This window comes from Drosophila tropicalis, unplaced genomic scaffold, assembly GCF_018151085.1.
Source record: "Drosophila tropicalis isolate 14030-0801.00 unplaced genomic scaffold, ASM1815108v1 contig_593, whole genome shotgun sequence".
NCBI lineage: Eukaryota > Metazoa > Arthropoda > Insecta > Diptera > Drosophilidae > Drosophila > Drosophila tropicalis.
In genome coordinates this window covers 4581925-4609566 of record NW_027173070.1, presented here as the reverse complement: position 1 = coordinate 4609566, position 27642 = coordinate 4581925, and the positions used below count along the sequence as shown (strand labels likewise).

At 38.3% G+C, this 27642-nt stretch overlaps 4 protein-coding genes across 16 annotated transcripts in view; 2 read left to right on the top strand and 2 right to left on the bottom strand.

Moving 5' to 3' along the window:
* M7BP (Myosin-7a binding protein) overlaps positions 1-898 on the bottom strand; it is a 28206-nt gene extending 27308 nt beyond the window's left edge. For 6 of the 8 annotated variants that reach the window (XM_068290822.1, XM_068290830.1, XM_068290831.1 and 3 more), the window contains exon 1: positions 832-898. The gene's annotated coding sequence lies outside the window, so the exon portion shown is untranslated. Of the gene's footprint in view, positions 1-424; positions 568-703 lie in introns of those variants that run through there. The other 2 variants (XM_068290823.1, XM_068290824.1) reach the window with 2 other exon arrangements.
* A 1925-nt stretch (positions 899-2823) lies between these two features.
* HisT (Histamine transporter) lies at positions 2824-18203 on the top strand. 4 transcript variants are annotated; one of them, XM_068288728.1, is made up of 12 exons: positions 2824-2962; positions 3091-3208; positions 10929-11253; positions 12333-12447; positions 12962-13064; positions 13124-13348; positions 16482-16623; positions 16698-16894; positions 16958-17082; positions 17156-17189; positions 17259-17335; positions 17400-18203. In XM_068288728.1, exons 3-12 carry the CDS (start codon positions 11097-11099, stop codon positions 17728-17730), a joined length of 1506 nt encoding a protein of 501 aa, XP_068144829.1. In that variant the 5' UTR covers positions 2824-2962; positions 3091-3208; positions 10929-11096; the 3' UTR covers positions 17731-18203. The 4 variants fall into 4 exon arrangements, with proteins under 4 accessions (XP_068144829.1, XP_068144830.1, XP_068144831.1 ...); XM_068288729.1 differs by lacking the exon at positions 3091-3208 and having other exon boundaries at positions 2845-2962; XM_068288730.1 differs by lacking the exons at positions 2824-2962; positions 3091-3208 and adding an exon at positions 8586-8703.
* Positions 18204-19462: 1259 nt separating this feature from the next.
* scra (scraps) lies at positions 19463-24520 on the bottom strand. 3 transcript variants are annotated; one of them, XM_068288726.1, is made up of 12 exons: positions 24266-24519; positions 23866-24162; positions 23300-23788; positions 22873-23218; positions 22420-22803; positions 22171-22357; positions 21842-21986; positions 21603-21773; positions 21296-21544; positions 20885-21230; positions 20520-20818; positions 19463-20457 (listed from the first exon to the last, which is right to left on the bottom strand). In XM_068288726.1, exons 1-12 carry the CDS (start codon positions 24281-24283, stop codon positions 19723-19725), a joined length of 3666 nt encoding a protein of 1221 aa, XP_068144827.1. In that variant the 5' UTR covers positions 24284-24519; the 3' UTR covers positions 19463-19722. The 3 variants fall into 3 exon arrangements, with proteins under 3 accessions (XP_068144827.1, XP_068144826.1, XP_068144825.1); XM_068288725.1 differs by having other exon boundaries at positions 22873-23788; positions 23866-24159; positions 24266-24520; XM_068288724.1 differs by having other exon boundaries at positions 22873-23788.
* Positions 24521-25396: 876 nt separating this feature from the next.
* Positions 25397-26476, top strand: LOC137576939 (uncharacterized). Its single transcript, XM_068290284.1, has 3 exons — positions 25397-25521; positions 25589-25859; positions 25930-26476. The coding sequence occupies exons 1-3, from the start codon at positions 25406-25408 to the stop codon at positions 26332-26334; spliced, it is 792 nt and encodes a 263-aa protein (XP_068146385.1). The 5' UTR covers positions 25397-25405; the 3' UTR covers positions 26335-26476.
* The last annotated feature ends 1166 nt before the right edge of the window (positions 26477-27642 follow it).

Here is a 27642-nt window from a genome sequence, read left to right as displayed (position 1 = left end):
GTTGGTAATGTAAACGTCAGTCAGTTAGTCAGACTCCCTCTTCCTCTTACTCTCCAATCTCCTTCTCTGTTACCTGCCCTCCCGCTCCCACTCTCAGTTTAATAACTGTTAACCAATGCTGGTTCGATTGGTTTTGGTTTTGGTTTCGGTTGCTTTTCTTGCCATTGTTGTTGTTGTTGCTTATATTTCTGTTTACGGGTGAAATGTTAGTCTTTGGTATTATTTTATTTTTTTTCGTTTGTTTGTTAATTGTTTTGTAAATGTAAAAGTTGTTTTGGTAGTAAAGAGAAAAAATTGAATAATTTCCAATCAAAACCCAGACGAAAAATGCAGACAGTTTTTTTTATATTATTATTTTCAATTCACTTCCGTTCATTTCCGTGTGAGACCAATTGTCATGAATTGGAATTGGAATTCTACGTACTTAAAATGAGAATTATACTCTTAATTTATCACTCCTTCAATGCTTTGGCGAGATGTCATGGTCATAGCTGACATTGACACCTGTCTGTCTGACTGTCCACCTGTCGCTATTTGGAATCACCCCTGGCCCCGGGTGCTGACATTTTTTTTCGTGTTTTTGTTTTTACTTCTCTGCTCATAATATCGCACGCTCCAGTGACCCACTAGGAGTGCAGTGCAGGGCGATCACAACAAACACACACACACACACACACACACAGAAATCACTTTGATGGCCAACCCTTTTGAAGGTTTTATTTTTTGTTTTTATTTTATCACAATTTGCGCTTGAACGATTTCGGCTTCGAATTTGGCTTTAAATTTTGATAAACAACAACATTTTATTCTAGTCCCGTTGCTTTTCATTACATTTTTCTTCTGGTCTGTCACCGTTTCTCCGATTCTGGCTATGCACAAGCTCTGAGTTGAATTGCGACTGAGCGAAAGAGTCGAAAACCTGAGTCTAGCTTTGCTTTGTCAAACGAAGTTGTTGTTTGGCGCTCTCTTTGCTCTCCCTATCTGTGGCTTCTCTCGCTCTCTCGAAACAGCTGGCCAAGCTGCGATCAAACAATGTTTGCGATTAGCGGCAAATATTTTGAGCTCTCTTGCAAGGGTGATAAAACAAGTTCTAAATAGTGGCAGATGTGGCCAAAGCGAGAGAGAGATATATAGGGGGAGAGCGTGACCAGATGGATTTTGCAATTTCAAGTTCAGGTATGCTTCCTTTTCCAGGTTCCGACTAACAGAACTTTAAATTCTTGTTTGAAATGCATTCTCATACACAATCACACACACACACACAAGCACATAAAGTACATTTCTTCTTCTTGTTTTAGCTCAAACCCATTGACCGAAGATACTGAAGACGTTGGATATGTGAGAATGTGTGCATAAAAGGAAGCAACGGCACATGGCAGAGACGTATAGTTAGATTAGAAGAAAGAGAGAGAGTAAAAGAGACAAACTAATAGACTTTCAGAGACAAGTCGTACTTGCAGATTTGGTTACACAAGTTCAGTTGAAGAGAAGCCTCGCGAATGTACACAAACAGACCCAATCTGATGAAATTTTGCACAGAAATCTTAATACACTTCCAAAAAGGGGGAGAAGTCCATACAATCAATGGATACCTTTAAAGGCAGCAGGAGAATAAGTAAATTCCTTTGGTCACCATGTCGCATACTTGATGTAAGCTTTTTGGCAAAATAAGTGTACCTCTTCTGGGTAAAAGAGTATAGAAAATAACAGACAATGGCCAATGTGCTATTAATAGGAACTCGTGCCGGCCAAGTGAGTCGCAAATGCCCTACACTCAAAGAGCTGTCGCTGTCTAGAGCTTGTATTTATGCTTCGACTCTTCTTTTTCCTTTAACCCCTTTCCGATCTCAGTACCCTACAGCTGCTGTCGCTGCTGCTGCCAGGGAATAGGAAGCGTTTAATTACCTACAAAAGCCATTTAATACCTATGCCAAGTAACATGGCAAGGGAAGGGGGGGCGGTGTGTGGCGGGTAACGGAAACCAGCTTTGTCAGAGTTTACGATACCTTTTACCTTCTGCTCTCTCTCTTTTTGCTTCTTTCTCTGTCTCTTTTAAATTTTTTATGTGCTTACTCTGTACGTCTTCCAACTTTGGCAACAGTTTGCAGCTCATTGCACCTGACACCAACTAACCAAGTCAGTTGACCAAAACAAAAATGAAATGGCTTATCATAATATAACTTATAATCAATATGATCTGAATTCCAGTGATCTCAAGGTTATTGAGATAAGCGGTAAGCATTAATAATGCTTTTAATAAATATAAAAATATATATAAACATATTGCGTTAATTTCTTGTTAACTGTTGGGTTTATTTATAACATTCTTTCGGAATCATCCACATTGCATTTTAGCACGACCAGCAACAAGTGGAATTCGCAGTCGTTTCGTTTGTGAAGCCTTAGTTATAATTTTGCGCAGTTGACACCCTGTGGATGCGGTTAAGCAATATATACTGCATACTTTTAGGCTTAACTTTTGTTAGACATTCCTATTTGAGCGCAACTGTCTACAAACTTTGAATAATTATTAATTAAGAATGACTTCTTATCAGTGACTTGGCTTATCGTATCTTTAGTTTTGTATTTATTTTTAAATCTTTTGGCTTGTTTGTACCTGCGCAGAGAGTATTCTATGGGGAAGAGAGAATGCGAGAGAGTTCAGCTTCCACAGCATCCAAGAAATCCAAACAGCTGTTGTGGATGCCAATGAGCACTTTGGTTTTTAGCTATAAAAGGGCCAATGGCAATAGGTTTTACAGTAGTCCTGTTCACCGAATTCCACAGAATTGTTTGCAAAGCAAAGCAAAAAAAGAAGAACAAGGAAAACGCAGACGGAATAAAAGTTGCAATATTCTGCTGCAGTCCGAGAGTCCTATATTTAAAGTGTGTGCGTGTGTGTGCATATTCCTTCACTTTTAATAAACACACTTGTGTGTTCAGTTAAAGTTTACGCTGACGAGTGAGTGTGAAAGAGTGTTGTTGTTGTTGTTGTTATTTGTCGTGTGAATAGCCATAGCCATACTAAACAATAAGTCTAGCTACCTTTTGTCTCTTTCACTCTCACTCTCTTTCTCCCTCTCTTGTTAGTTTTAGTTGCCTTCTTCCTAACGCTTTTGTTTCCCTACTGACTGCCAGCAACATTTTAGCGCGCTTTTCTGCTGAGGCACAAAGCGTCCTCCTGGCCGACTCTTTTCAATTAAATGAGGTAAGTGGTGAGTGCTGAGTGAGTGAGCTGCAACTGGGTCTCTGCCTGTCTGCCTGTGTGTGTGTGTGTGTGTGTGTGGCGCCACTCATTTTAAATGCAATTAATTTACAATTGGCGAATAAAAATGATGTTGGAAGGAAGGAAAGAAAAGAAACAAAAAACACATATTCCTGTTGATCTTGAAGTGCTGTGGCATAAAAAACCAGAAACTAAAATCCATAAATTGATTTTTTCCGCCTGCATTTTTTGTCCATGCTTGTGTATAGGCACAACAAAAAATAAGATGAACCGGAATCCAGGTGTCGCTTAAATACATAAGCAAAAAGCCAAGAACCCTAAAATGGAAGCAAAGCTAGACAATTGTAAAAACACAGCCGGAGAGGGGGGTCGACATGTGCCTTGCCCTGCCTCGATTTCGACTGGCATCCTTTTAGCTTTCCTCCCTTTAGCAGCTGCCACAAAATCGAAAGCTTGTGCCACTGAGTGTGGCACACACACACACACACAGACAAATGTCTGGCTTGCCTCGCAGTGTTGTTTCTCTGTCTCTGTGTCTGTGTGGCGTTGAGTTCTGTGACGTAATGTGTGAAGGTTTTTGAACTGAAGTACTCTTTCATCCCTCTCTCTTACACACCTAGCCTCTCTCTCTCTCTCTCTCTCACAGATTTAGTCATTGAATATTTAAGATGCTGAGCTCCTTAAAATAAGCAACATAATAAATAAATTGCCCAAGGTCTGTCCAAGTTTTTCTATTGACACTAAAATGCAATTTTACTGGTTGTCCGTATCTAAATAAATCACATGAATAAATTCTCTCGTCAGTTTTCAGATTGAATAGCAGTGTGAAGACATTTGATAGTAAGTATAATGTATTCAATTGATGGAACATTAAACTTGAGGTTTTGTTTTATTGATCAGGATAATCTACCACTACCAACATATACCCCTGCATAATATATTAATGTCGATATATATAGGTCGGAGGAAAGGTTTCCGCCTTAAAAAAGGGTAATATATTCTTGATCACAATCGAAAGTCGGTTCAATCTAGTGATCTTTGCCTGTCTATCCCTAAATACCTAGATCTTAAATACAATAAGAGCTAGAGCCATGGAAGTTTAGAGATCTACTAACCCTTTAACCCGTTTGTCCTGCCAAAACGGCGGCGTAGGATATACTTCTAAGAGTGAATTTCAATTGTTTTATTTCGTGCATGGTATACCAAAGTCGCCGTGACAAACTACATTCTCTTTCTTCGCAAAATGGAAATTTCAGTAGTTTGCATCAAATGCAAAAACAAAGAAATATTGTTACGACTATTTGTTTGCATAAACCTATCCACATGGAATTTAGGGATGTTTAAGGACATTTAAGCAGTAAATTAAATGTGTTATTTTTATATGTATGTACCTAAAGGCGTGTGAATTATATTGTGGCTCTTAAATAACACGAAATGTTTAAGGACCAACTTTAAGATGATTCTTTTTCTTTCCAAGGTCAGTTTAAAATTAATATGTAAGTTCACTTTCTCAAAGATATTTTATAAAATTGTATATCCATCTTAAAAATGGTAAGCACTTCGAAATGTTGTATACCTAAATCCATCTTCAATTAAACTAAACATTGTATTCACTTTCAAATTAAGTAAATCATAATTAAAATCGAATAATTGGAAGCTTGCAATAGTAAAGTTTTCATTATTTTAGGTATTTAGCATATGGGTCATGGACACAATTTAAAGCGTTTACAGCTTTTTGACAGTACAATGGCTTAATAGTTTAATGTAATAGTTTAATTATTTTTACTGAGAGAATGTTTCATAGTGCCATACCTATAACCCTAAAATAATCTGAGAAAGAAATCAACAGTAAACAAGCTCACTGTAATACATTTAGCTAAGCTCTAATTCAAATTCATGAAAAATAAACATGCTGAACTAATGAAGTATTTCATTCTCCTGGTTACGCACCACTGGCACTCAATATCCTAGAATGTAAAGCTTGAAACGAACTGAGGCGTTTTATTTGCATCGATAGTTGTTGTTTAGACCTGGCATAAAAGGTCACGCGTGGAATTGTGTATTCCGAAACCTTAATATAGGATGTATGTAGGTTCACACACACACAGACATCCACCCATCATTCGCCGCTGCTAATGGGTTCATCACACATACCCAAGCATCACCTTGTAATCCTTCTAATGCCTCCTTCCCTACTAGTGTACGGTCGTGCGCTCCTCCGCGTCATACCACTCACTCATCGCATCTATGTAGGGATGTAGGTTAAAGCCTGCGGCTTGATTGCCGACATCTCTCATGCACTTTCACACATTCGCTCGCCCGCCAGTTAGAAACAATTCCACTTACAACAACAACATCAGCAACAACAAAAACAACAACGCTTGCAATTGCCTGGGTCTTTGCTTTTGTCTTGATTTCACTTTCACATGAATTCGAAATGCAATTCGTTCTCGCTGGACAACGTCAAAGCCAATTAGCCAAAGGATTTGCCTAAGGCTTGAGCCAGCAAAACGGTAACATTTTTTACCCAAGCGATTATGGCACCTTTTGCCCACTTTCAACATCCGAAGCAGCGCCTTAAATTACATTCCTAGCCCCGCCGCAGGCATCGAGCGAAGGAGCCTTCTTTTTTTTTTTTTTTTTTGCGCTGCGATTAAATGAAATGTAAATGTAACTGAATAAAAATCATCAAGCAGGCAAAAGCAGCAGGAGCAGAAATTCTGTGACGACGGATGGAGGAGGATATCAAATTGGATTCCCGCTCCTCCTTCACGGTGTGTTGAGGGTGGGCGAGGCATTTGTCAAACCCCGCTTAATCCTTGGCAAATCGCGTAATTACGAGTGTGCGCCAAGAGGAGGCCTCATTGAAGAAGGAGCCATTGAAATTTTTTTTTGTTCTTTTCTTTCCGCAACATTTATTTATTAATTAAAAAAAATTTGTTTCGCTTTAATGGCCAAACGTTACGTATGTATGTGTGTGTCTGTGTGTGAGAGAGGCTTGGAGAGTTTTGGTTAAGCTAGATTAATTATCATAAATTGTATTTTATGACAAAAGTTTCAAAGCAGCCAGAAGACAAAGTTGAAACAGCACAGTGAGCGCAGTTCTTAAAAGTAAAAATTCATACTAGATGAATTTAATACCCTAAGAACATGGAAATATTTTCAAATGATCAAAACGACAACCAAACTTTTAGAGGCTAAAATTCCTAGTTTGAATTGGTAACTGGGCTCTTCACTTTTAGCGGTCTAAAGAACTGCACATGTCATTACTAATACTCCAACTATCTATCAGATCAATGGCGGATCTGGGGAAACTTTGCCCCGCAAAGTATGCAATAAGCAATCCAGGAATTCCCTTTTCGAAACATACTTTACATACATATTTGTATACTTGCATACTTTAGAGGGAACAATAGTATCCTATTGAATCCTGTTGAAATATATTGCTTATGAGTCAAAGGGTCGAGTAGCAGGGCCATCTTGTTCATTAACTTATAAATAAAATAAATAAATTTCTTGCTTTATATGCCATCTTTTAATCAAATATATTTAAATGCATCTTTCAAAGTCATTTTATATGCGAGCTCTCAATGTGTCCCATGGTACATACTTGCTACTTGCAACAACTGTAACATACTTTTAAGCGCTTGCCCATTCGCAAATTATCAAGGAACTTTTACCGCAGCTCTTGTCCTTTTTACCAGATGCTGCGGCTGCGGCTGCGTCTGCTGATGTTATGCAATTTTTGTGCTGGTGCAGCAAATGCATGAATATCAGCGATTAGTATGCAGTTTTTGGTTACAGTTTCTGGAGACCCCCTTTACAATGCCAGATGCCTTTTTAATTGCATCAAATTCCAGCCAACGAGCTGGCCTCTGGCTCTTTTTTGGTTCCCTACTACTGCTCCTGTCAATTTCCTAATTGGACATTTGTAATTAACTTTGAAACTTTAGAGCCAGATCTGCACTAATTTCTTGTTTTCTTTTCCCGATTGCCATTTCCTTTACTGGTTGATTTGTCCTGCTATTCCTGCGGTTGTCATTTAATGCAATTGACTTTTATTTCCCTTTCTTTTTGTTTTGCTCTGCTTTCAGAGATTGCGACTTTAAGTTTTTTGTTAGCTCGTTATTTATGTTCTGCTCGTTAATTTCAGCAGTGTCTTATTTATTGTTTCTAGACAAGGTCGAGTGCTTACATTTTATCGAGGATTTGTTTGTTGCAAAGTGTTCTTGCTTGGTTTCCTTAGTCTGACAAATGACACTCTAGTGCATTCCTTTAATTTGTCTGTGATTGTTGACTTTATTACTGGACAGGAAATAAGATATCATAAGTTTGTGCAGCTTTGGCAAGAGGATATGACCCAATTTTCTAGTCTTTTTCCACTTTTTACTTTTACTTTCATTTCTCCCACTCTCTCTCTCTCTCTCTCTCTGCCACTCGGTCTGGGGCTAATCAATAACTTTAGCGGCTGCATTAAAATTGCATGAGCTTGTTTTCACATTTATTGAGCTCCGCACAGTTACGTGTCGAAAAGTTTTTACTTTCTCCTACGCCGCCCCTGCCTCTGCCTGACATTTTCTTTTACTACCTGCCATAAAGGGCAGCTATTGACCTATTAAAACTGCGATGCTCTTCCTTAAGCTGGCAAATATTAACGATTAATTTTAAATCTAAATATAATGCAACTAAAATTGTCTATTCAAAGTGGAACTTGAGTAAGTAGTTTTCTCGAGTTTATGACTTTGGGAACCTGTTATTCACAATTCAATTTGATTGTCTGTTTAAATAATCAACCGGTTGTGTTTTTTTTTTTTTCACCGTGTAGTTAATATATATAATATTAGGTTGCCATCTAAAACAATAAACGGACTTAACTAATGTCATGTTAAACGCTTATCGAGTACTTGAAACTCGTCAGTCATTATCAGCGATATTCCAGAATCGCGCGACACAAATCGCACATGGCACATGGGAGACAAGGTATAAACAGAGATTAGCACGAGAATTCTCACACACACACACACACACACACACACACACACACAAACACAGAGACAATGTCCAGTGTTTGTATCTTTTAGCTTGCTGGGTGGAAATGTCTGCTAGTATTTGCATTATAAATAATAAAAAATAATAATTTGCCTTAATCGAATAATGACCCCCCACAACCACAAGCACTTAGGCATCGTCAACGATGGCGTCGCTGGCGTGCTGAGCATACACAGACCTTGTCTGGCTCTGGGTCTGCCTGACTGACTGACTGCCCAGTGTGGTGGTGATCACCAGGAATTACGGGGCAAACGAGGAAGTTCCCGCTAGCAAATTATTCTATAAAAAAATTCAAATCAGCAAAAAACAAAAATAAAAACCACACACACAATATAAATACCATGCAAATGAATAATAAAGAAACATGACAAGTTGAAAGTGCGCTGAGAGGGAGGAAGGAGGCAGTAAATCACAGTCAGAAGTTAGAGGTAAAAGAAAGTAGAGAGAAAGAGTCTAAAAACTTGTAAACTTCTTCTACATTGTAAATGCTCATAAAAATGCCTTGTCTCAAAAAGTGCAAGTTTACTGCCTTTGATATCTAGGTAAGAGTTATCAAAACACTCAAACCATACGTTGTAGCGAATATACACTGTAGGATCGTCTTATACACTCATATAATTCAACTGGTTTTTTTTTTTTTTTTTTTGTCACAAAAAAAGAAACAAAAAGAGACTCGAACAAGGGACACGATTGTCAATGTCTGTCCCATATTACAGTTCACAGTGTACAGTGCCTGCAAATAGTAAATATATTGAAAATTTCGTTTAAATTATTAATATATTAAGTGCATTAGTTACACAATTGACCCATATTCCATGACTAAGTCTGAGATTAGAAAACCTTTTATATTATTCTGTTAGTTGATAAGCTTAAAAGGTGTGAAAATATGACCTTTGATCCTTAAAGCGACGCTGTTCATTGTGTTTTTTGCCTGCCCTCCACCCACTGTACTTTAATATTATTACTACTAGTTAAATCATCAAATCAGCTGTTTACAACAGCAACAGCTCCACAAGCAAGCCCAACAGCAAGCATTTTGCAAATCAATTCTGCTGTTTTTATGTGAAGCACTGAGCGCTTTTGGGTCTCAGTACCGCTTTGCCCGTTCGCAAGTTCTCAATACACGAAAATAAAAACGCTTAGTCTTTGCACTAAGCTCGTGCGTTTTTACGTTTTGCTAGCGGGTCTTCCCCCTTCGGCAGACCCAGTTTTCTGTGTAACTGTCAACATAATCAAAACAAAAATACAAAACCATACAAAAACCATAAATGTACGTGCCTAATTTTCCAACAAAAAAAAAACAAAACAAAATGTAAATAAAACTTGCTTAGAGTTAGAGAGACAGAAGTAAAGTGGTAGAAGCATGCAGAAGAGGTTAAGTTAATCAACAAAAATTTTTTTGGTTTTTTGGAGAGCAGGTGGATTGATATCTGGCCTCGTTCTTGGTCTTCGTCTTATCTCTCACTCATCGAAATGCCAATGAAATTTTATACTTACATATATACACATATTATATACATATGTACGTATGATACGTATGAGTAGTACAAAAAAAGTATTTATCTTGCCGTGGAGTGAGTTGAAACTCAGTCCATTCCTCCCATGACGCTGGCGCACGCCATTTGTTAAGCAACAGCTGCCGAACAATGGATAATTCCCTTCTTAAAAAACAAATTGCAGCTTATCATTAAATGCCAATTAGCAGGCCGTGTAATCACAATGCATCTTTGACCTTTGCAAAAAAAAAAAAAAAAAAAAAAAAATCTTTAATTCAGTGAATCAAGTTGATTAAAGTGCATCGAGTTAAACCAATTAGAGCTACTGGAAAAATGAAAATGCATGGACACACACAAGTTAGTTGGGTCGAGGCTTATTGCCATTAGGGAACACGAATGAGAGATCTAATTATTTGATACGAAAAAAGCATGGATGCAGTCCATTTCCACACTCTTTTATAGTGCACCTTGGTGGCACAAACTGTGTTTTCATCAAATTTGTCAAAACGCCAAAACTTTCAATCTCGATAAATTTTTTATCTCTGTGCAAATGCAAATTTTTGTTAAACCCCATAAATAAAAAAAAAAAACCCCTCTATTCATTATTCACACGTGCCAAATGAGGCGATGCAAAAAGAAATTATATATACTATATGGATTTCAACTGTGCCCATTCGAATGGATACAGATTCAATGACAGAATCCGAAACCCCAACAAGTGGTTGAGTTTAAAAGTTCATTTAATGAGTTTATTTATGCCATTGCCGCCGAAACATTACCGCAACAATCACATAATTATTGTAGGTACTTGAAAAAACAAGTGAATGGAAAGGCACTTTAACAAGTTAATGTAGTCTGATTTACTATAACATCGTCATTAACGCCGTGACAAGTTCCGCTAATGGCCATAATGGAGATTGAATGATTGAACTCAAATGAAAGACTTTTAATTGGCCTCATCTGTAGTGAAAAAAATAGCAAAGCATTTAAGTGTTGTTGTCAAAATTTGGTTATCGGTTTATTTATATTACCTTAATACCTTAATTTAATTAATTAATCTCATTAACATTTTGATATATATTAAAATCTAAAAGTGTTGCCTACTCTCAGGCTCTAATTACTAAACACTTGAAATCTGATTGATATATTCATTGCAGATATTTATAAAATTCTAAATTCGTAAACATCTTACGAAATAAAAGTGTTTTGTCCTTCCTGAAAAGCCACCAACAATTAACTGAGAACCACCGATTAACCAATCCAAAATATAAAACTTATATACGTAGAACGTAGAAAGTTATTAACCACACACACACAGATACAATATGGATATGAAACATAGTGCTAGCGGCATGGCTGAGAGTACTGCTGATTCCTATATAGCCACTAGTAAATCAACAGACATGATTACACCCAAAGAGAAGGACAAGGACAAGGAGAAGGAGAATAAGGCAAACAAAGCGGATAATGCATTGCCACAAGGTAAATTTGATCTGTTTATGTGTAAAATTTCACCAAAAACATACTAAAGCTAAAGCCATTTGATAGATCTTTTGCATAGTTTATGTTACATTTAGCCTTAACTACACCCCGAGGTATGCAATAGTTTTGTGTGCTTTTACACACAGACGCGCACCCATTCAAAACATACACAGAAACACACTCACACTCGCATAAACAAGTAAAAGCCAAACACAACCCACAAAACAACTTTCAAGCTAACTAAAAATAACAAAAAACAAAAAAAAAAAACAAACATCAAAGCGTTTTTACGGATTTTCAATGCCAACAAAACAAACAAAAACCGAAACGTAAAAATGTAAATTGTATGACACAAAAACTTTCCCAGGAAAAAAGAAAAATATGCGACTGCAAACGAAAGAAAAGGGAGAAATAAAAGTAGTAACTGTTTTTACTATTTTCAGATTTAGTTGATGCTTTGATAAATTTAACTTACTTTGAATAAATCTCTTTATAGTAAGGAATTCTTACTCTAAGAATTTCCGTTTAACTCAAAGGTCTGTAATCAGAGTGTAATTTGCACCCAAAGTATTCAATATTTTATCGAAAAATACATTTTTTGAAAGTTGTTAAGTGTTTCGTTAGCTAATAAAGTCTCTATAAACATTAATTACAATGAGAAACTATTTTTTAGCTACAATTTATTCCAATAAGTTTTTGAAAGTTCTCAAATAACATATTTTATTTACAGTCTGTTGCATACTTCAGGGATGAAATTATTCTCCTAGCATTTAAACTGAAATACCATTATTACTTAATGTAAAGTATTCAAGTTTTGCACAATTTTAGGTTAGGTAATTAAATGCAGAATGAAAATATGTCATACATTTGACTGGCATCTTATTTTTGCTTCTAATCCATGTAATCTCATGCGGCAAATCCTTGAAGAAAGTCTAAATCTCTATGGTAAAATTCGTACTCAAGTGGCTTTGCTTTTACCTGTATGTTGTTTTTCACATTCCTCTTACCCCTAACACCCATCTACACCTCCCAAACCATGTGTTTCATTCTATTCTATTCCATTTCATTTTTTATTGCAGGCAGCTATAAAGTCTATGCTCGTCGCTGGGTGGTACTCATCCTCTTTGTATTATACTCAGCCTCGAATGCCATGCAATGGATACAATATACCATTATTAACAACGTAATCACACGGTGAGACAAAAGAGGGGGCTATATTCGAGATGGGGGCAAAACCTGGAAAGCAAGAGGGGTACTTTGTGGTTGAGGGTTTGACAGAGAATCGGGCCTCATATGCATTAAATTTAATTAAAAGTTTTGCATAAAGCTCATTAAAGAGTTAGCAAGTGTGGAAAGTGGTTAGGGGATAGAGGGACTCAATTCATACTTATTAGAATGGCTTTGTATATACATATGTATACCCAGTAGAAAAAAATATGAATTATTCAAATTTGAATGTTTTTTATTCTTAAAAAAAAGAAAACTTTAACTTTAATAGCTGATGCACGATCGGCTTTGCTTTCGCAAGAGAAGCAATTTTCTATAAATGGAATAGAAATTTTATTTTTTTATGTTTTTCTCGACGGTGATATGAATTCTATTTTCCCAAATAATACGTTTTAAGCTCTATAATTCTTAATTAGCATAGACAAAATCTATTCGAAATGATTTTGATTCTAATTAACACTGTCTCTGTGCCCATTTGCAGCTACTATGGCATTAGTGAAGAATGGGTGAACTGGACATCGATGATATATATGATTATATATATACCATTCATTTTTCCAGGCAGTTGGTTCTTGGATAAAGCGGTAAGTCTAAAGCCCACTATTAAATGGGCCGGACTCTCTTTATAAACAGTTCATTTCAGGGCCTACGAATTACCGCTTTGGTTGGCATTGTGGGTACTTGTATTGGAGCCTGGATAAAGGTATTCTCGGTGGAACCATCTCTTTTCTATGTAAGCTTTATTGGTCAATCGATTGTGGCCATGGCGCAAGTTTGCATTTTATCACTGCCCGCTCGTTTGGCTGCCGTTTGGTTTGGACCCGATCAGTGCTCTTCCGCCACAAGTGTGGGTGTCTTTGGCAATCAGGTAAGTAGGGACTTCTTACGACTAAGAGATTTGGCCAAGTTATTGCCTCCAAAAAAACATTTGCATTAACATGAAAAGGGCAGACCACATTTTCGGGCTAGATTGATGCCATGACATAACATGACTCCGCCCCAAACCCATCACAAAGTTGAAGACATTGCAACGCTGCAGTGCAATTTAAACGAGGTCGGGTTATCTGACAAAAACCCGAGTTTTTTGGGGGGCGGTGGGCGAAATCAATTTGCTACTCTCAGAACTGCAAGACAAAGTTGAATTTATTCTATTGGGAAAAACAAACGAATCGAAACGAATGAAACGGAAAACGGAAAAGAACTGACCTCATGGTCAGTCAAGAGTAGTAGAAGAGAAAGGGGCAGGAGAAGGTGACCCAAGTGGTTGGCGACTCCTGACACTAGAATGTTGAAAGTGAACTGCATTAGCAAGGTGCAAGTGAAAGTGAAAGTGCTCGACCATACATATATATACATAAATTGCCAATGACACTGACCCAATATCACTTTTGTAGAATCATTTTTCCAAGACATAGTTCAAATCAGTGCTTAGTGCCCTTTAAACTATGCAATAGGCAATTGCAGGATTCCTTTTTTAGGACATAATAATGAATTTTTTATGAATGTTTTCAGCCTCAATATGGTGTACAATTTGTAACTAAAGTTTTCTATAGTATTGCATACTTTAGGGAGCAATTTTCGCCCATTTAACAGCCATAGATCCGCTTTTGTACTTATTTGGTGTGGATAGGCTCAAACAATTAAAAGATGATGTTTCAGATGATAATGATGGGGGGGGATATTGAAGCTGAGCGGAGGTAAACTAATGTTGATTTACTACCTAATGTGTGTGTGTGTGTGTGTGTGTGCTCAATGCCTGGCTGCATGTGCAAATGTGCGAATTTGAGGATGTGCAGGTGCATCCTGCACCACCCCATCCATCCAATCTCTTTGTGTGTGTGTGTGTGTCTGTGTCTCTGTCATATTTGCCTTACGCTCGACTGCAGTTGAAAGGGCTTATAATTTCCGCACACTCACACACACAAACAGTTAGGAAGTCACAATAAGATGAGGATGTGACAATATGGAACAATGATGGCTATGATTCTCATTTACCTTCTCCTACTGCTGATGATGATGATACTGATGATGTTGAGGTACCTGTCCCTGTCAATGGAGGTCAAGTAGTTGGGCGTGAAAGTTGTTCAATAACTAAAGACCTACAGATAGAAGACACTGAAAGCGACAGAAAGGGAGCGAAATGCAAATGGGCTGAGTCCCAAAGCCCTAGCTAGAGATTAGGTTCGAAATGCCAAGTTGCTAACGTTACTGTACTACTGTCAAAGAGCACGAAAATATTCATAAAAGGCAACGGGTGGCAACTGTCTGCACATGCTGTGTGACATTGAATATTGCCAAGCTCCTCCAGGCTCCTTCATTCTCTTAGCTCATCTGGCAGGCCAAGCCAAGCCAAAGCCAAGGCAAGGCAAGTGTCGGGTGTGCGAATGAGGAGAAGAACGGGGTCTGAAAGCAAGGACAGACTATACTTTAAACGTAGAAAGAAGCCACTTTCGCTGAGGTTAGCTGAAATCCTGTCAGGCGGTCTTTTGGGTTTGGGTCTGGGCTTTTTAGAGTGCTGAACAAACATAGTCTCTTTTTCACGTTGCGTTCTTTTTTTCTCTGTATATATGTACATAGAGGTGCCTATTCTTCTTTTTTTAACCAGTGCGTTTTTTTCTCTAGCTTTTTGGTTGGTTTTAGTTATTTTTGTCCCCTCGATTTTTATGTTAACACGTCGACGACGTCTGTTTTTTGTGTTTTTTGTTTGTTTTTTTATGAGACTCTAGGCTGTGATGTTCCGAGGGTAATTCAATTTGCTTCAAATGCCTTTGCCATTTCAACTTGTTTAACTTTCTGATACTTACATACATACGTATGAATGTATATGCAAATTCTGCACTTTTCCAAAATAGTACTCTTTTTTTTTAATGTCTCTCTCTCTCTTTAATGAATAAGAACGAATGAGTATATCTGCGTGTTTTGAGCTTTGATATAGCTGGAAGTGCATACATATTTTACTCACATTGATCAAACGACTAAATCTAGTGAAAAAAAACAATTGTTTGTAGTAAAAAGAGGTTTAAAATGAAAGCTAATAAACTTATGTTAAGGTTAAACATTATTTACGTTCAAAGTATTGCACTTAATTCACTTAAATTCTTGCATTTTGCATTGTTCACTTTTTTTGTAGATAAATGTACATATATCAAAGCGAAAGTTTCAATTAAATTACAAATGAAATTAAACTGGAAAATCTTATTTATGGCTTATTTTAATTCAATTTAAACAAATTGCACATTTTTATAGTTCTTTCTCGGTCATTATGTGTGTGTGTGTGTGTGTGTGTGAAGTGCGTGTCTGTGTGTGGTCTTTTCTCTTTATTTATTTGTATTGATTTTATTTATTGAAAATGCTTCAGCTTAACGTTGGCTTTTGTTTGCCTTTGCGAATGGCGAGAACTGATAAATGTTTTCCATTGTATTACCCTCACAGTAGCATTTCCGTTTCCCGCCTTTGTCCTTGCTCCTACAACTATGCAATGCTTTTGTTTTTTCGTTTACAACTCTCGAAATTAACTGTCAAATGTTTTGACAGTTCATTAGAATACAAAACCGCGAATTTTCGTGCATTTCATTTTCATAGATCCTTTATGGCAGGTGTATGTAACTCTGAAATTGAATTTTTGTTAAAAGTTTCACTTCACTTTTGGATAGACAGCTTTTATTTTTATTTTTTAAGAGCCATTTTTCCCCCCAAAAAAAGTGTCAGTGGTCATTAAGCACTGAATCTGATTTATAGGCCAAGTGATGTGGTAAACAAAAAAAAAAAGGGATAAACAAAAAGTGATTCTGTCACAACAGCTGCTTCTATGTGGACCAAAAATAGTGCAAACTATTTGCACAGCAACTGAAATATAGCCTGGGTAAAGGGGAAATGGAGGATAGGTGCATATATGTGCGGACTTGCGATATAAATCAATCTAACAGCGAAACAGATGCCACCAAGGGGAACGGATGCGGAACTTGTTTTTGACAAAACTTTCCCCTTTAAATTTTTTACAGCTTGGCGTGGCCATCGGATTTGTTTTGCCACCCATGTTGGTGCCCAATTCCGAGGATCCGGAAACAGTGGGCAAGGATTTGAAAATGATGTTTTATATGGTGGCTGGACTCACCAGTGTTTTACTCGTCCTAATGGTTCTATGTAAGTTCAATCTATTAAAATCACCCTAATGGGTTTTTTTCTAATGATTCTTTTAACATTGTGTGGCCATGCAGTCTTTCAGGATAAGCCACCCACACCACCTTCAGCAGCACAGGAGACTGCACTGCAATTGGGTAGCGATCCGGTGGAGCAGACAAACTTTATTCAATCTCTTAAAAATTTAATGACCAATAGGAACTTTGTTTTCCTATTGATTTCTTATGGCATTAATGTCGGTGTGTTTTATGCCATCTCAACGCTCCTGAATCCGGTAAGCCTTAAATGTTAACCATCACAATCTATTTAATACATGTTTATTGTCATTCTTATGCAGGTGGTTCTTAGGTATTATCCAAACCATGAGGTGGACGCCGGTAGAATCGGTCTCAGCATTGTCTTGGCTGGCATGTTGGGCTCTGTGGCATCTGGCATTGTGCTGGATAAAACGCACAAGTTCAAGTAAGTATTTCGATTGGGTCTAGTTCAAGGTTGGTTTCCTAATTTCTCCTGTTGAAACTTTTTCCCCAATTAGGGAGACGACTTTGGCAGTCTATGCCTTATCAATGGTAAGTTTGTTTTTTTATTAATTATCCCAATTATGCTGATGATGGACGGGTTTTTTTTTTCTTGCATAGGTGGGCATGTGGATTTTCACATTCACATTGGACGCAGGACACATTGCTGTAGTCTATCTTACAGCCTCACTTCTGGGGTGAGTTAAAGTTACAATTAAATTAGAATCGATATTGTATGTCTGTTTTTTTTCCTGCTCACAGCTTTTTTATGACTGGCTATTTGCCAGTAGGTTTTGAATTTGGTGCCGAGTTAACCTTCCCCGAACCTGAGGGCACCTCATCGGGATTGTTGAATGCTTCGGCGCAAACTTTTGGAATTTGTTTTACTCTATTTTATTCGGAGCTGTTTTATACGTATGGCGATATTCCGGCTAATGTCGCAATGTCTATAATGTTAATACTTGGTACAATTATAACGGCCATTACAAAATCGGACTTGAGGAGACAGATGGTTCAGGCCCAGGGACAAGGGCAGGGACAGGTTTGCCATCTGCCACCAGAAAGTTCTCTTAATGGCCTATCGGAAATTTAATTTATTTACTTGTTTGTTTTTTGGTATGTTCTGTTGCTTAGATTTTAAGTAAAATGTGTTGAATTTGAAATTTATTTCAAACAAAAAAAAATATGTTCATTAAACACAAACACACGCACACACACACACACACACACATCACTATAGATAAGTTAGAAAGTTTATTTTTGAGATTTTATATTGGCCAAAAAGAATAATGTTTAGTCCATAGATAAGGATAGATGGAAAATTAGCTTTATCCCTCAATTTCAAAACTTTAAACAAAACCGATAAAGAAATATATAGTTAATATTCTGCAGTATTATTACCCCAAACATTAATTCCGTATTAAAAATTTATATGCGATATATATATATTATATATTGTTAAAACTAGCTATTGTTATGCATACTTCTATATACATATATATTTAACCTTGTTTCTCCCTGCTTCATAGAAAAATGCCCATAAATATCCAAAAATATTAGTCGCAATGAATGTCTATTTATATGGGGAGACAGTATATAGGAAGACAGAAATTCAAGCAATTTGGGGAAAAGAATCAGGTGAACTATATCCCACACTATACCCCTACATGGCTTGTCTACACTTTAAACCCACCCAATATCCAGGTGTAAATACAGACGATATGTATATGTATTATACTATATCGTGGCAAAACATATCGGGGGAAAATGTTAGAAAATTTGGAAAATGTTTTAAATAACTTAAATCGATATCTGGTTAACCGTTGTGACAAAAAACAAATATGTATATACATATATATACTATACATATACAATATACCTATACATATACATACATATATGAATAAATATATACACTAGAATTGAATTTTGTAGATAGCCTTTAGGCCAATGCCAAGTGCATACTACACTTGCATCCATCAAGAAATATATATACACACATACCAATATATATGCTGTACATACCTACATATATTATATGCATATATAATCTAAAAACTAGAGTCAATTGAAAGGACAATTTCGTCCTTTTCCTTAATCGCCCAAGAATGGAGGTGCAACTCCCATTGAACTAGCTTTGTTTTATGTTGCCTATTGCTCACGAATCACTAAAGAAAGTGAGCCTTAAAATTGTTAAACAAATCACTTGAAAATGAGACAAAGTCACTTCACAAAATGCAGCACTTCTTTCGCATAAGGATGTATAAAATAAATACATAAATTAAATGAGCATCAATTACACAGATTTGATTTAAAAGTTTCCTTTTTACCTTATTGGGGCGGCATTTGCAAATACATATGCCTAATAAGGCAGAACATAAGGTTAACATTATATTTAAATTCACTCGTAAAAAATAAATAAACAATAATTACATTACAATTTCAACCAAATGTAAAGCAAAACTTTAAAAAGGAAATACGAGAGTTGCCAGATGAATGATCAAGAAGGAAAAAAAAATAATAGTGTTATTTGAACACCAGAGTTGCCGCAAAAATCAAGATGTTGAGAACAGGATGAACAATTTTTAAAACATGAGTTGTCAGATCAAAGAGCAGCAACGAATTATTTAATTGATGTTTTCTAACAATAAATGTCAATTGAGGGCAAAAAGGAAACTTATTTAAGTTTATATAATATACACACATGCAAACATACATGAATATCGGATACGCGTATATATACATGCATATATGTAATTATTGCAATTGTGCAATAAAACATTCAATAAACTTATCGATGTATAGAGAAAAAAGGGGATTGCCAATTTTACTGGGATATATATTTATTTATATTTTTTTTAAGAATTTTACGTATTTCAAAATACTTTGCCGATATGGGAAACATATACATACAACTTAAAAAACACAGACATAAAGAAAAAGTGTTAAGTTAATACAGATAAATTTGCGTTTAAAAAACAAAAAAATTTAAAAAATTATAAAAAACTTAAAAAAAAACTAGTACCGGGGAATGTGGGGAAACCCCGTCAAAGATGCAATTGCCCGACTGATGGTTATGTCCACGTCAGTGTGTGGAATTAGTTCCCCAGGCTCGCAATAATGTCAGTGCCTTATTGAAATAAGCAGACCACTCTTCGCGCTCTTCTCTTGTGTCCGCAGATAAAAGATGACGCACTGTGGTCATTCGACCATTGGGCACAATAATCAATGATTCCTGATCCGTATCCTTGGCTGGACGTTCACACTCCAACAGCATGGTATTGAGACGTGCACAAATATCTCGTGGCGCTGTGGTGATCTTTTGTGAAATGCACGTATTCAAATCAATACTGCCCATGGGCGCCTTCTTCTTCTCATCATCAGGATATTTCCAATAGTTAATAACTGATCCATTCAAATAACACCAGCGACGATGCCAGGCGCCGAAGCCCGAAATATCCTCAAACATGGTGAGGAAACCCTTGTATTCTACACATACCGACAACTCGCAGTTGACCTTCATGTGTACTACACCTTCCAGGGGACTGACACCCAGTACTTGAGTCAGTGTCCAACTGGTTCGTTGAATTTCCCGCAATGAGAAGATAGCGAATCCGTATTGTACCAGCTGCGGAGTTCGAACTACATGCGGCCCAGCCGGACTTTGAACGGGCGGCATCACAAGACGATTCTCGCCAGACTTTTTCTTTGGTGTCTTTAATACGCCACTGCCACTCTTTTTGTTTAGATTAATGTGATATTTCAACTCATGGGGCAGTTGATCACGTTGTGCCAGCATCCCATAGATCTCTAGGGTGATCTGTATTAAAAAAAATAAATCTTATGTTATCTGTATAACATAGTTTTTATAGATTAGCTTACCCTAAAATCAGCATAGACATTGTTTAGTTGAAGGACATCGGGAAACTTTACGGATAACAAACCGGGCATTGTTGGCACCGTCTTGGTGGCCAGCACATGCTCATTATATTTAAGTAGGCAGACCAAATGATGGCCATTGATATTTCCTGTGGCCATTTTCCGCACATATTCTTGTCGTAGAGGAATGGTAATGTCTTTGACCGTCAATAAGCCTTTTTCCTTTGGCGCACCCACTGGTCTAAGGCTATTCTCTACACGTAACCGCTGCACTTCATCCAAACAGGCCTGACGACGATGAGCTGCACGGCAAAAGGAAAAAATTATACTCTAATAGTGTTTGCAAATGTAACTAATAGTTTACTTACTGGCAAGCAGCAGATAACGTTCGCCCTCTACAGACTCGGTGGAACCGGAGAATTCGACTGTAGCGGCGCATAGATTCAAAGCCTGACTGGCCTGACCAATCACTTGTTGTTGTTTGCACACCTCGCTTAGGAGTTTCTTGATTTTGTCCTGTGCCTGAGCAGCATCATTTGACTGCACTTCAGAATCTGTTTCATCTTCATCGTCCTCGCTACGCACTTCAGTGGCACCAGCTGGCAATGGTGAATCATATTCCAGTTTATGCTTCGCATGACAGTCTCCAGCCAAAGCTGAGCGAGCAACTTGCTCTTCGCGACAAATCTTACGCATTGGAGTGGAATTGGTGCTCTAACAAATACAAAAAATGTATTAAATATGCAGGTCAAGTCAGTTTTGGGTAGTAATGGACTTACATTTGCGCTCTGTTGTCGCCGATAGAAGCTAACTGTATGGACAAGGGTTACCAGATTATTATCGTTATCCTGATTAACGCTCAATTCAGATTTAACAGGCACCGGGTGATTTCCATTGTCAGTAACCACCATTGACGGTGTTTGATACATCGTATCAGCTAAATGGAGTGGTTCTTCATCGACATTCATGGCAACTGCAGCTGGAGTTTTGCGATAAGAGAAGCTATTCGAAGCCGTTGTGCCCTTGCTCTATAAAAGTCGTTAATTTTATAGGATAATCTCCAATTATTTTAAGTTGTAAACTCACGTTTAGGGACAAACCACTGGCATTATGATCAGCATTATCATCAGTTGTCTCATCATCATCATCTAATGCCTCATCCAGATAGTCATCAATGCCTCCCGATACTTGGGAAGAGTTCAACGAACTGTCTTCCTCATGTTGATAGTAATAGTCCCGATCGGCATAGTGCACAGTCTGCATTTAAATATTAATGCTTGAATAATTAAAACCCGCTCCATAGTAGACCCTATAAGGGGACTCACCTTTTTCTTGGTTGATTGTTGCTGCTGCTCCACCTCATTGCGTTGCACGGCATTTAATATTTCGCGGCCCAAACTGCCATTGCACATTCCAGCACTGCTATCCTCCGCCTCAGTCTCAGTCTGGGACTCTTCATCATCCATGCAACTACAAAAATGAAAGATTTAATCATTTAATAATTAATTAAAGCAGCGGATTTTATTCCTTGTCTAGTCGAAAACTAAAGCTATGGTTTTATGGTTAAGATCAGTCATTTGGCAAGAACGGAAGAAAGATCTTCTATTCAATGCAAAGTAGAAATAACAGGCAGGAATAGCATTTGTCGGCGCACCTGTCAAGCTCCTCGCTATTGGAGTCATTGTCATTGTCCGTGGCGGAAGCGGTTACTGTTGCGCAACAATTGTCACCACTGGAGTCCAAGTCTGAGAGAGCGGGATAGAGTCGATCTGGTTGGGATTTGCGTGCCCGTTTCGCCTCATCCTGGTCTTCCTCATTTGCGTGAATAACGGTATCACCAGCTGTAAAAGCAATGAATGAAATTTTAAATTTAATCCACGTCTAAACTATTAATCCGACTTACGTGATCGCCGTTTACTACTAGTAATACTGCAGATTTTATTGGTATTATGAACTAGGCCAGCTGTTGGGGGTGGAGGAGGTGGGGGCATGGGACGGCTGATCTTTACAGACGCCACTGTGGGAGCTGGGATGGCAGCCGGTGGAGGAGGAGCTGTAGCTAAAGTAAATGCATCTTTTTGTTTATTAAATCGATTCGCTATAATCTGCATATCCTCTTGTCGTTGACGATCGATATCTTTGATTCGACTTTCGGCTGTGGATTGTGCATTGGCCACTAATGCAGCCACTTTGTCACGAAGTTTGTTCTCCGGCTTAGCCGGCTTGTTGCCTCCTCCATTAGGGACAGAAACAGCGGCGGCAGCTGTCACAGGATGCACTGCAGTAGCTGGTAAGAAACAGGTAAAAATTATATAATTAGGAATTAGGGTTATTTTTAAGATAAGCCGGGAAATACCTTTGTGCTCTTCTTGTCGGATTTGACTAATACTAGGAGCAGATGAAATTGGTGCCTTCGGCAACATGGCAACAGCACTGGCAGTTTCAAAAAGTTTCATGCGATCTTTTAGAGACAACTCACAAGGATCCTTTTGATTCGAACGACCCGTCAACTGGCCACCTGACGATTTGTTCTCAAAAATGGCTGCCCGGCCAGAGACCAAGCCAGTTTTAACGCCAGTAGTAGTAGGTGGTGCAGGCGCCGGTGGTTTGGAAGTGGTCGTGTTAAATGTCTTAGCCACTTGGCTGACCGTCGTCGTCAATGTCGTCTTCTCCGGTTTTTCTGGCTTCTCTGACTTTTCTTCCTGTTTAGCATAATCATAGGTATGTTTAATTGTTGACGACTCACGACGCTGAAAACCCTGAGCCTCTAGTGAGCTCAATACCTTTGGATCCCATTTTAATTGTTTCGTCTTCAGCCCCTGGTCCACATCTTCTGGTTTTGGTGCCTGCTGCGGTCTCACTGCAGGACGTCGACTGGGCAAATCTGGTTTAGGCGGCGCAGTTGTCACTGGACGCTCCTGCTCTGATTTAGGCCTATCATGATGACTAAGATCATCTTCCCACTGGTTGATGGTATCGGCCAGAGCCGCCAATTTTCCAAATCGTTGTTTACCTTGACGGGAACTAGGGGGATGTTCGGTATCAACGTCATCGTCTCCTGCATGGAATTGTGCCTCAGTGCGATGAATGGGCGACGACAAATCATCTGTATTGGAGTACAAAGCCCCCATGCGTTGCAGACGATTCCGTGATGTGTCGCGCAATCGAGCCAAAGGTTCATTAACGGGCAGAGACTGTACTGGCGCTGTTACCGTCGCAGGGTCTTCATCCTCATCTGTGGTTACATCCTGCTCTTGGATTTCAACTTGCACCTGCAAAGACGCAAGAACAATAAATGTGAATAGTGAAGCGAAGCGTCCACACAATTCACAGCAGTCAATTAACTCACCCCAATTGGTTTGTCCGTAGTTATATTGATTTCGATGCCCATCTCCATATTCTCCTTGTTAACAGCGGCATAGTGCCGCAGGGGCTTCGATGGTGACGCCTCCAACGTCGCTTTATCAAGTACCACAACCTTGCCAGAGGAACTGCCTCCACCAGGCGAGTGGCTTCTAACGGCAGGCGTCGGCTTCACATTTGATGGTGATGCATCTGTGTCCACACTGCACTCTGCCAAGGGGAATTTACTTGTATTGCTGATGCCGAGGGCGCGACTGCGCTGCTCGGCTTTCTCCAACATCTGCTGAATATTAAAAAAAAAAAATAATAATTAGTTGGAGAGGGAGATAAAGACAATGGCAGCAACACCAGCAGCAGCCTCATTTTCAATATCTTCCTCCTTGTACCTGCGTAAAGGGGTCCATTTAGTTATTTTTCCTTCCAGATTAGCTTCCACTCGTTCTTAAATATTTGATTGAGCCTTTATAATTTTTGTTAATTTGTCTTTTTTAATGCTCCCAAATTGCCCCAACAACTGTATTTTTTCTTTTTGCTTCTTTGTTATTCGCGCGTCAGCGTCGCTTCTTTTTCAGTTAGTTTTAAAAGTAGCGTTTACCGCGATCTGGCAAGTCAAAAGAGAAGTTGCCACCAGCGCTGCCAACTTAGTTATTTTTTCAACGAGAAAAAATTAAAATTAGGGTAAATGTTTACTATTACTACTCGAGATTTCAGTGTTGAAAAGTGGAAAAATCGGGTAAAGCTAGATTTCAGTGTTGTCAAACGCTATTTTTTATTTGGCGCGCTGTTTGACTGCCCTGGTAGCCAAATATTTTAATCTAAACTCAAAAGTCGAGGAATATTCGGCTGCTCTGGCAGCCGAATATTGTATTCTAAACTATATTTGTTCTATAAAATCAAGAAATATTGTAAACTCAACAATATTTTCGTTTGTTGAGAATAGTGCGAACAAAAGATTCAAAAAGCCCGCGTATTCGAGTATCCAAAATTCGGCATTTGGCAACACCATCTCAAAATTGAACAGCTTTTTTTAGCCGGAAAAAGCTACTTTTAGCTATAGTCCCGCTAAAAATATTAATTTTCTTTTGTTAATTACTCAAAAACTACGAAATAAATCGCCAAGGCGCACCTGAGGTCGTGCTCGTGCAATTTTTCTCTTTCGTTTGATACCAAAATTATGTAGTTTAAGCCCGTTTTGGGCCCGAGTAGTAATAGTAAACATTTACCAAAATTAGCAGCTAGCGGGATTACAGCTATATTATTTAGATGCGAGATGGAATTACGGTTTCTTTATATTGGGATTAGTAGTAATCGTCTTTATTCTATAAAGCACTGAGAAATAAAACAAATTTACAACGAAAACGGTTGCTACTAAATATTTTTAGAATTTGCCTTATGGTTTCTAGCCTTTTTTTCAGGACTTTCGGAGTTGGCAGCACAACTTGTCACAAACGCTCCTTTACTAGCGCCATCTATACAAATAAAAACAGCTGGAATTCGTGTAACAGCTGATGGTGTATTTTAAATGCATGCTTCTTCTTTATTGTGCAATGGCTGAAAAACAAACGTTAGATTTTTTATGGAAATGTTCTCTCAGCCTTTCATCTGAAACACAAACTGAGCGCATGCTTAAATCCTATTACATGTGAGTTATCGTTTGTCTTTTTTATATTTCTTCGTATAAACTTTTAGTTCATTAACCACTATTGTAGCACAACCTGTCGCAAATTAGCCAAACGAAATGTTCAACTTCCCACCAATACCTTTGGTTGGGGGCAAATGTGTGCTCGTTGTGGAAATCAATGGAACGATGGCAATTATGATCTTCGCTTAAAACCAAGCTCCATTTCCGAGACACCAAAAAGACTCCGACAAGTGGCCAAACTGGATGAAGTACAACAAAAGGGGCAGGACGCACAGACGCTTAGCAGAGGAGCCAAAAAGCGTGCCAAGTGGCTTAAGAAACGTATGCCCAGCAATATGGTAAGTATTGCAGCATTGTCTCACTCACATCCTGAGTTTTACACTTGTGTTTTGGTTCTTGAATTTAAAGATCGTGGACTGCTCCCTTTGCCGGCACAAGACAATGCTACCACTAGAAAAGCACAAAAGGAAACGCCAACAAACTGAAGTAGAAGTCGAACAAAAAATAATAGAATCAAAGGATGTACCAGCAGTCAATAACAGCAAGAAAAAGAAGAAAGGAAAAAAGAACTCTACGATTCATCCGAGCCCGACTGTTGCAGCAGCAACAACAACAAAAACAGCAATAACAAAAGCAACCGCTACAACAAAAAAGCAAAAAGGCAAAACGAAAGCTACGCTTCCGCCTCCACCGCCGCCGTCTAAAACTCAGAAAAAGAACGCTCTGCTTCAGTTAGCCGCACAACTGAAGGCGCACGCGTCAAAAGACACCGGCAAAACGCCACAAAATCGTCTCCAAGCTTTTCTCAAGTAGCTCGATCAAAAATGTTCATACCATTTCAGTTTATTCAGTTGTTTGTCATCATAGCTGTGATTGCACACATCTATGGATTGTTGCAAAGCTGCTCCCATAATTCCAAGTTAAGAATAAAACCTGTTTAACGATTCAATCAAAATATGCCCAGAATTGTGTAGTCCATGCATAAGTTGATCCATTCATAGATTAGAAAGGGTTATTTGTTTTTTAGCGAAAACAATTGGCCCACCTAGATTTCAACATAATTATCACCTTCAGTAATGGCAAATATAAATTTTGCAGGTAGATGTTGGGAGTATTAGTTTCCCGCCTCACTTAGGCCACATCGAATGTTGGGGCGAAAGAAAAAAAGAACCTGTTATCCACAAGCTGGTCAAGTCACGCAACGTCTGAGAGACTTATCACTGTTCAGTCTCAAGGTTGCTGCACAACAAAGCGTTTAATTAAAATTGAGTTGTTTCAGCAATACAACGTCCTTAAAGTTGCTGCTCCCAAAATGGCAAAGGCTGCTCCAAACTCCTTCATGAATTTTTATCTCTTGTATACGCACAGACAGAGGCGGCTGCTGTCGGGATGTCGATATCTTTCCTTTTTGGTTCTCAGATTTCTTTGGCAGCGGCGGCAGCAGCAGCTGCCTACAAACAACAACATCTGCCACTATACTGCTACCGCTGCTGCACTCTCTCTTTGACTGGCCACATTAGAAGATTTCTGGTTTTAGTTGGTTTTGGCGAGCCTGTTCTGGCCATCTTTGCCCCTTCACTCCACCTCTGATATTCCACTCCTTAAAAGAAAACAAGAAGAGAGATACGTTTTGGCTACGGAAACCAAGTTTAAGTTAAAGCCTGGGCCATTAGTTGATTTATGCAATTTAGTTATTCACACACACACACACACGCACACACTCAAAATAACGACTAGCCGGCCGGCTGACCAACTGTGATTGTCGTTTCCTCCAAAAAAGACCGAAGTAAATAAAAATAAAAAAGTCCAAAAACTAAAACCCATTACGTTCTACAAAGAAAGCCAGACAATATTGCGTTGACTTTATCATAGGCGGAACACAGTTCCCTAGTGAGGGGGTCCATCAGGGGGGCCCCACCTTAAACAAATAATCAGAACATGTAAAATTTCTCTAATATGTGAAGAAAACGCAAAGTTTTGAAATATTTGTGTCCAAGTGGAAGATTAACTACATATATTTCATTCCATTTCAATCGAAAATTCATTATAACACGAGTTATTCAACAAAAAACATAGCAGCAAAATTTCGAATTTTCAGTTACAATTAGACTTCTGTAGTAT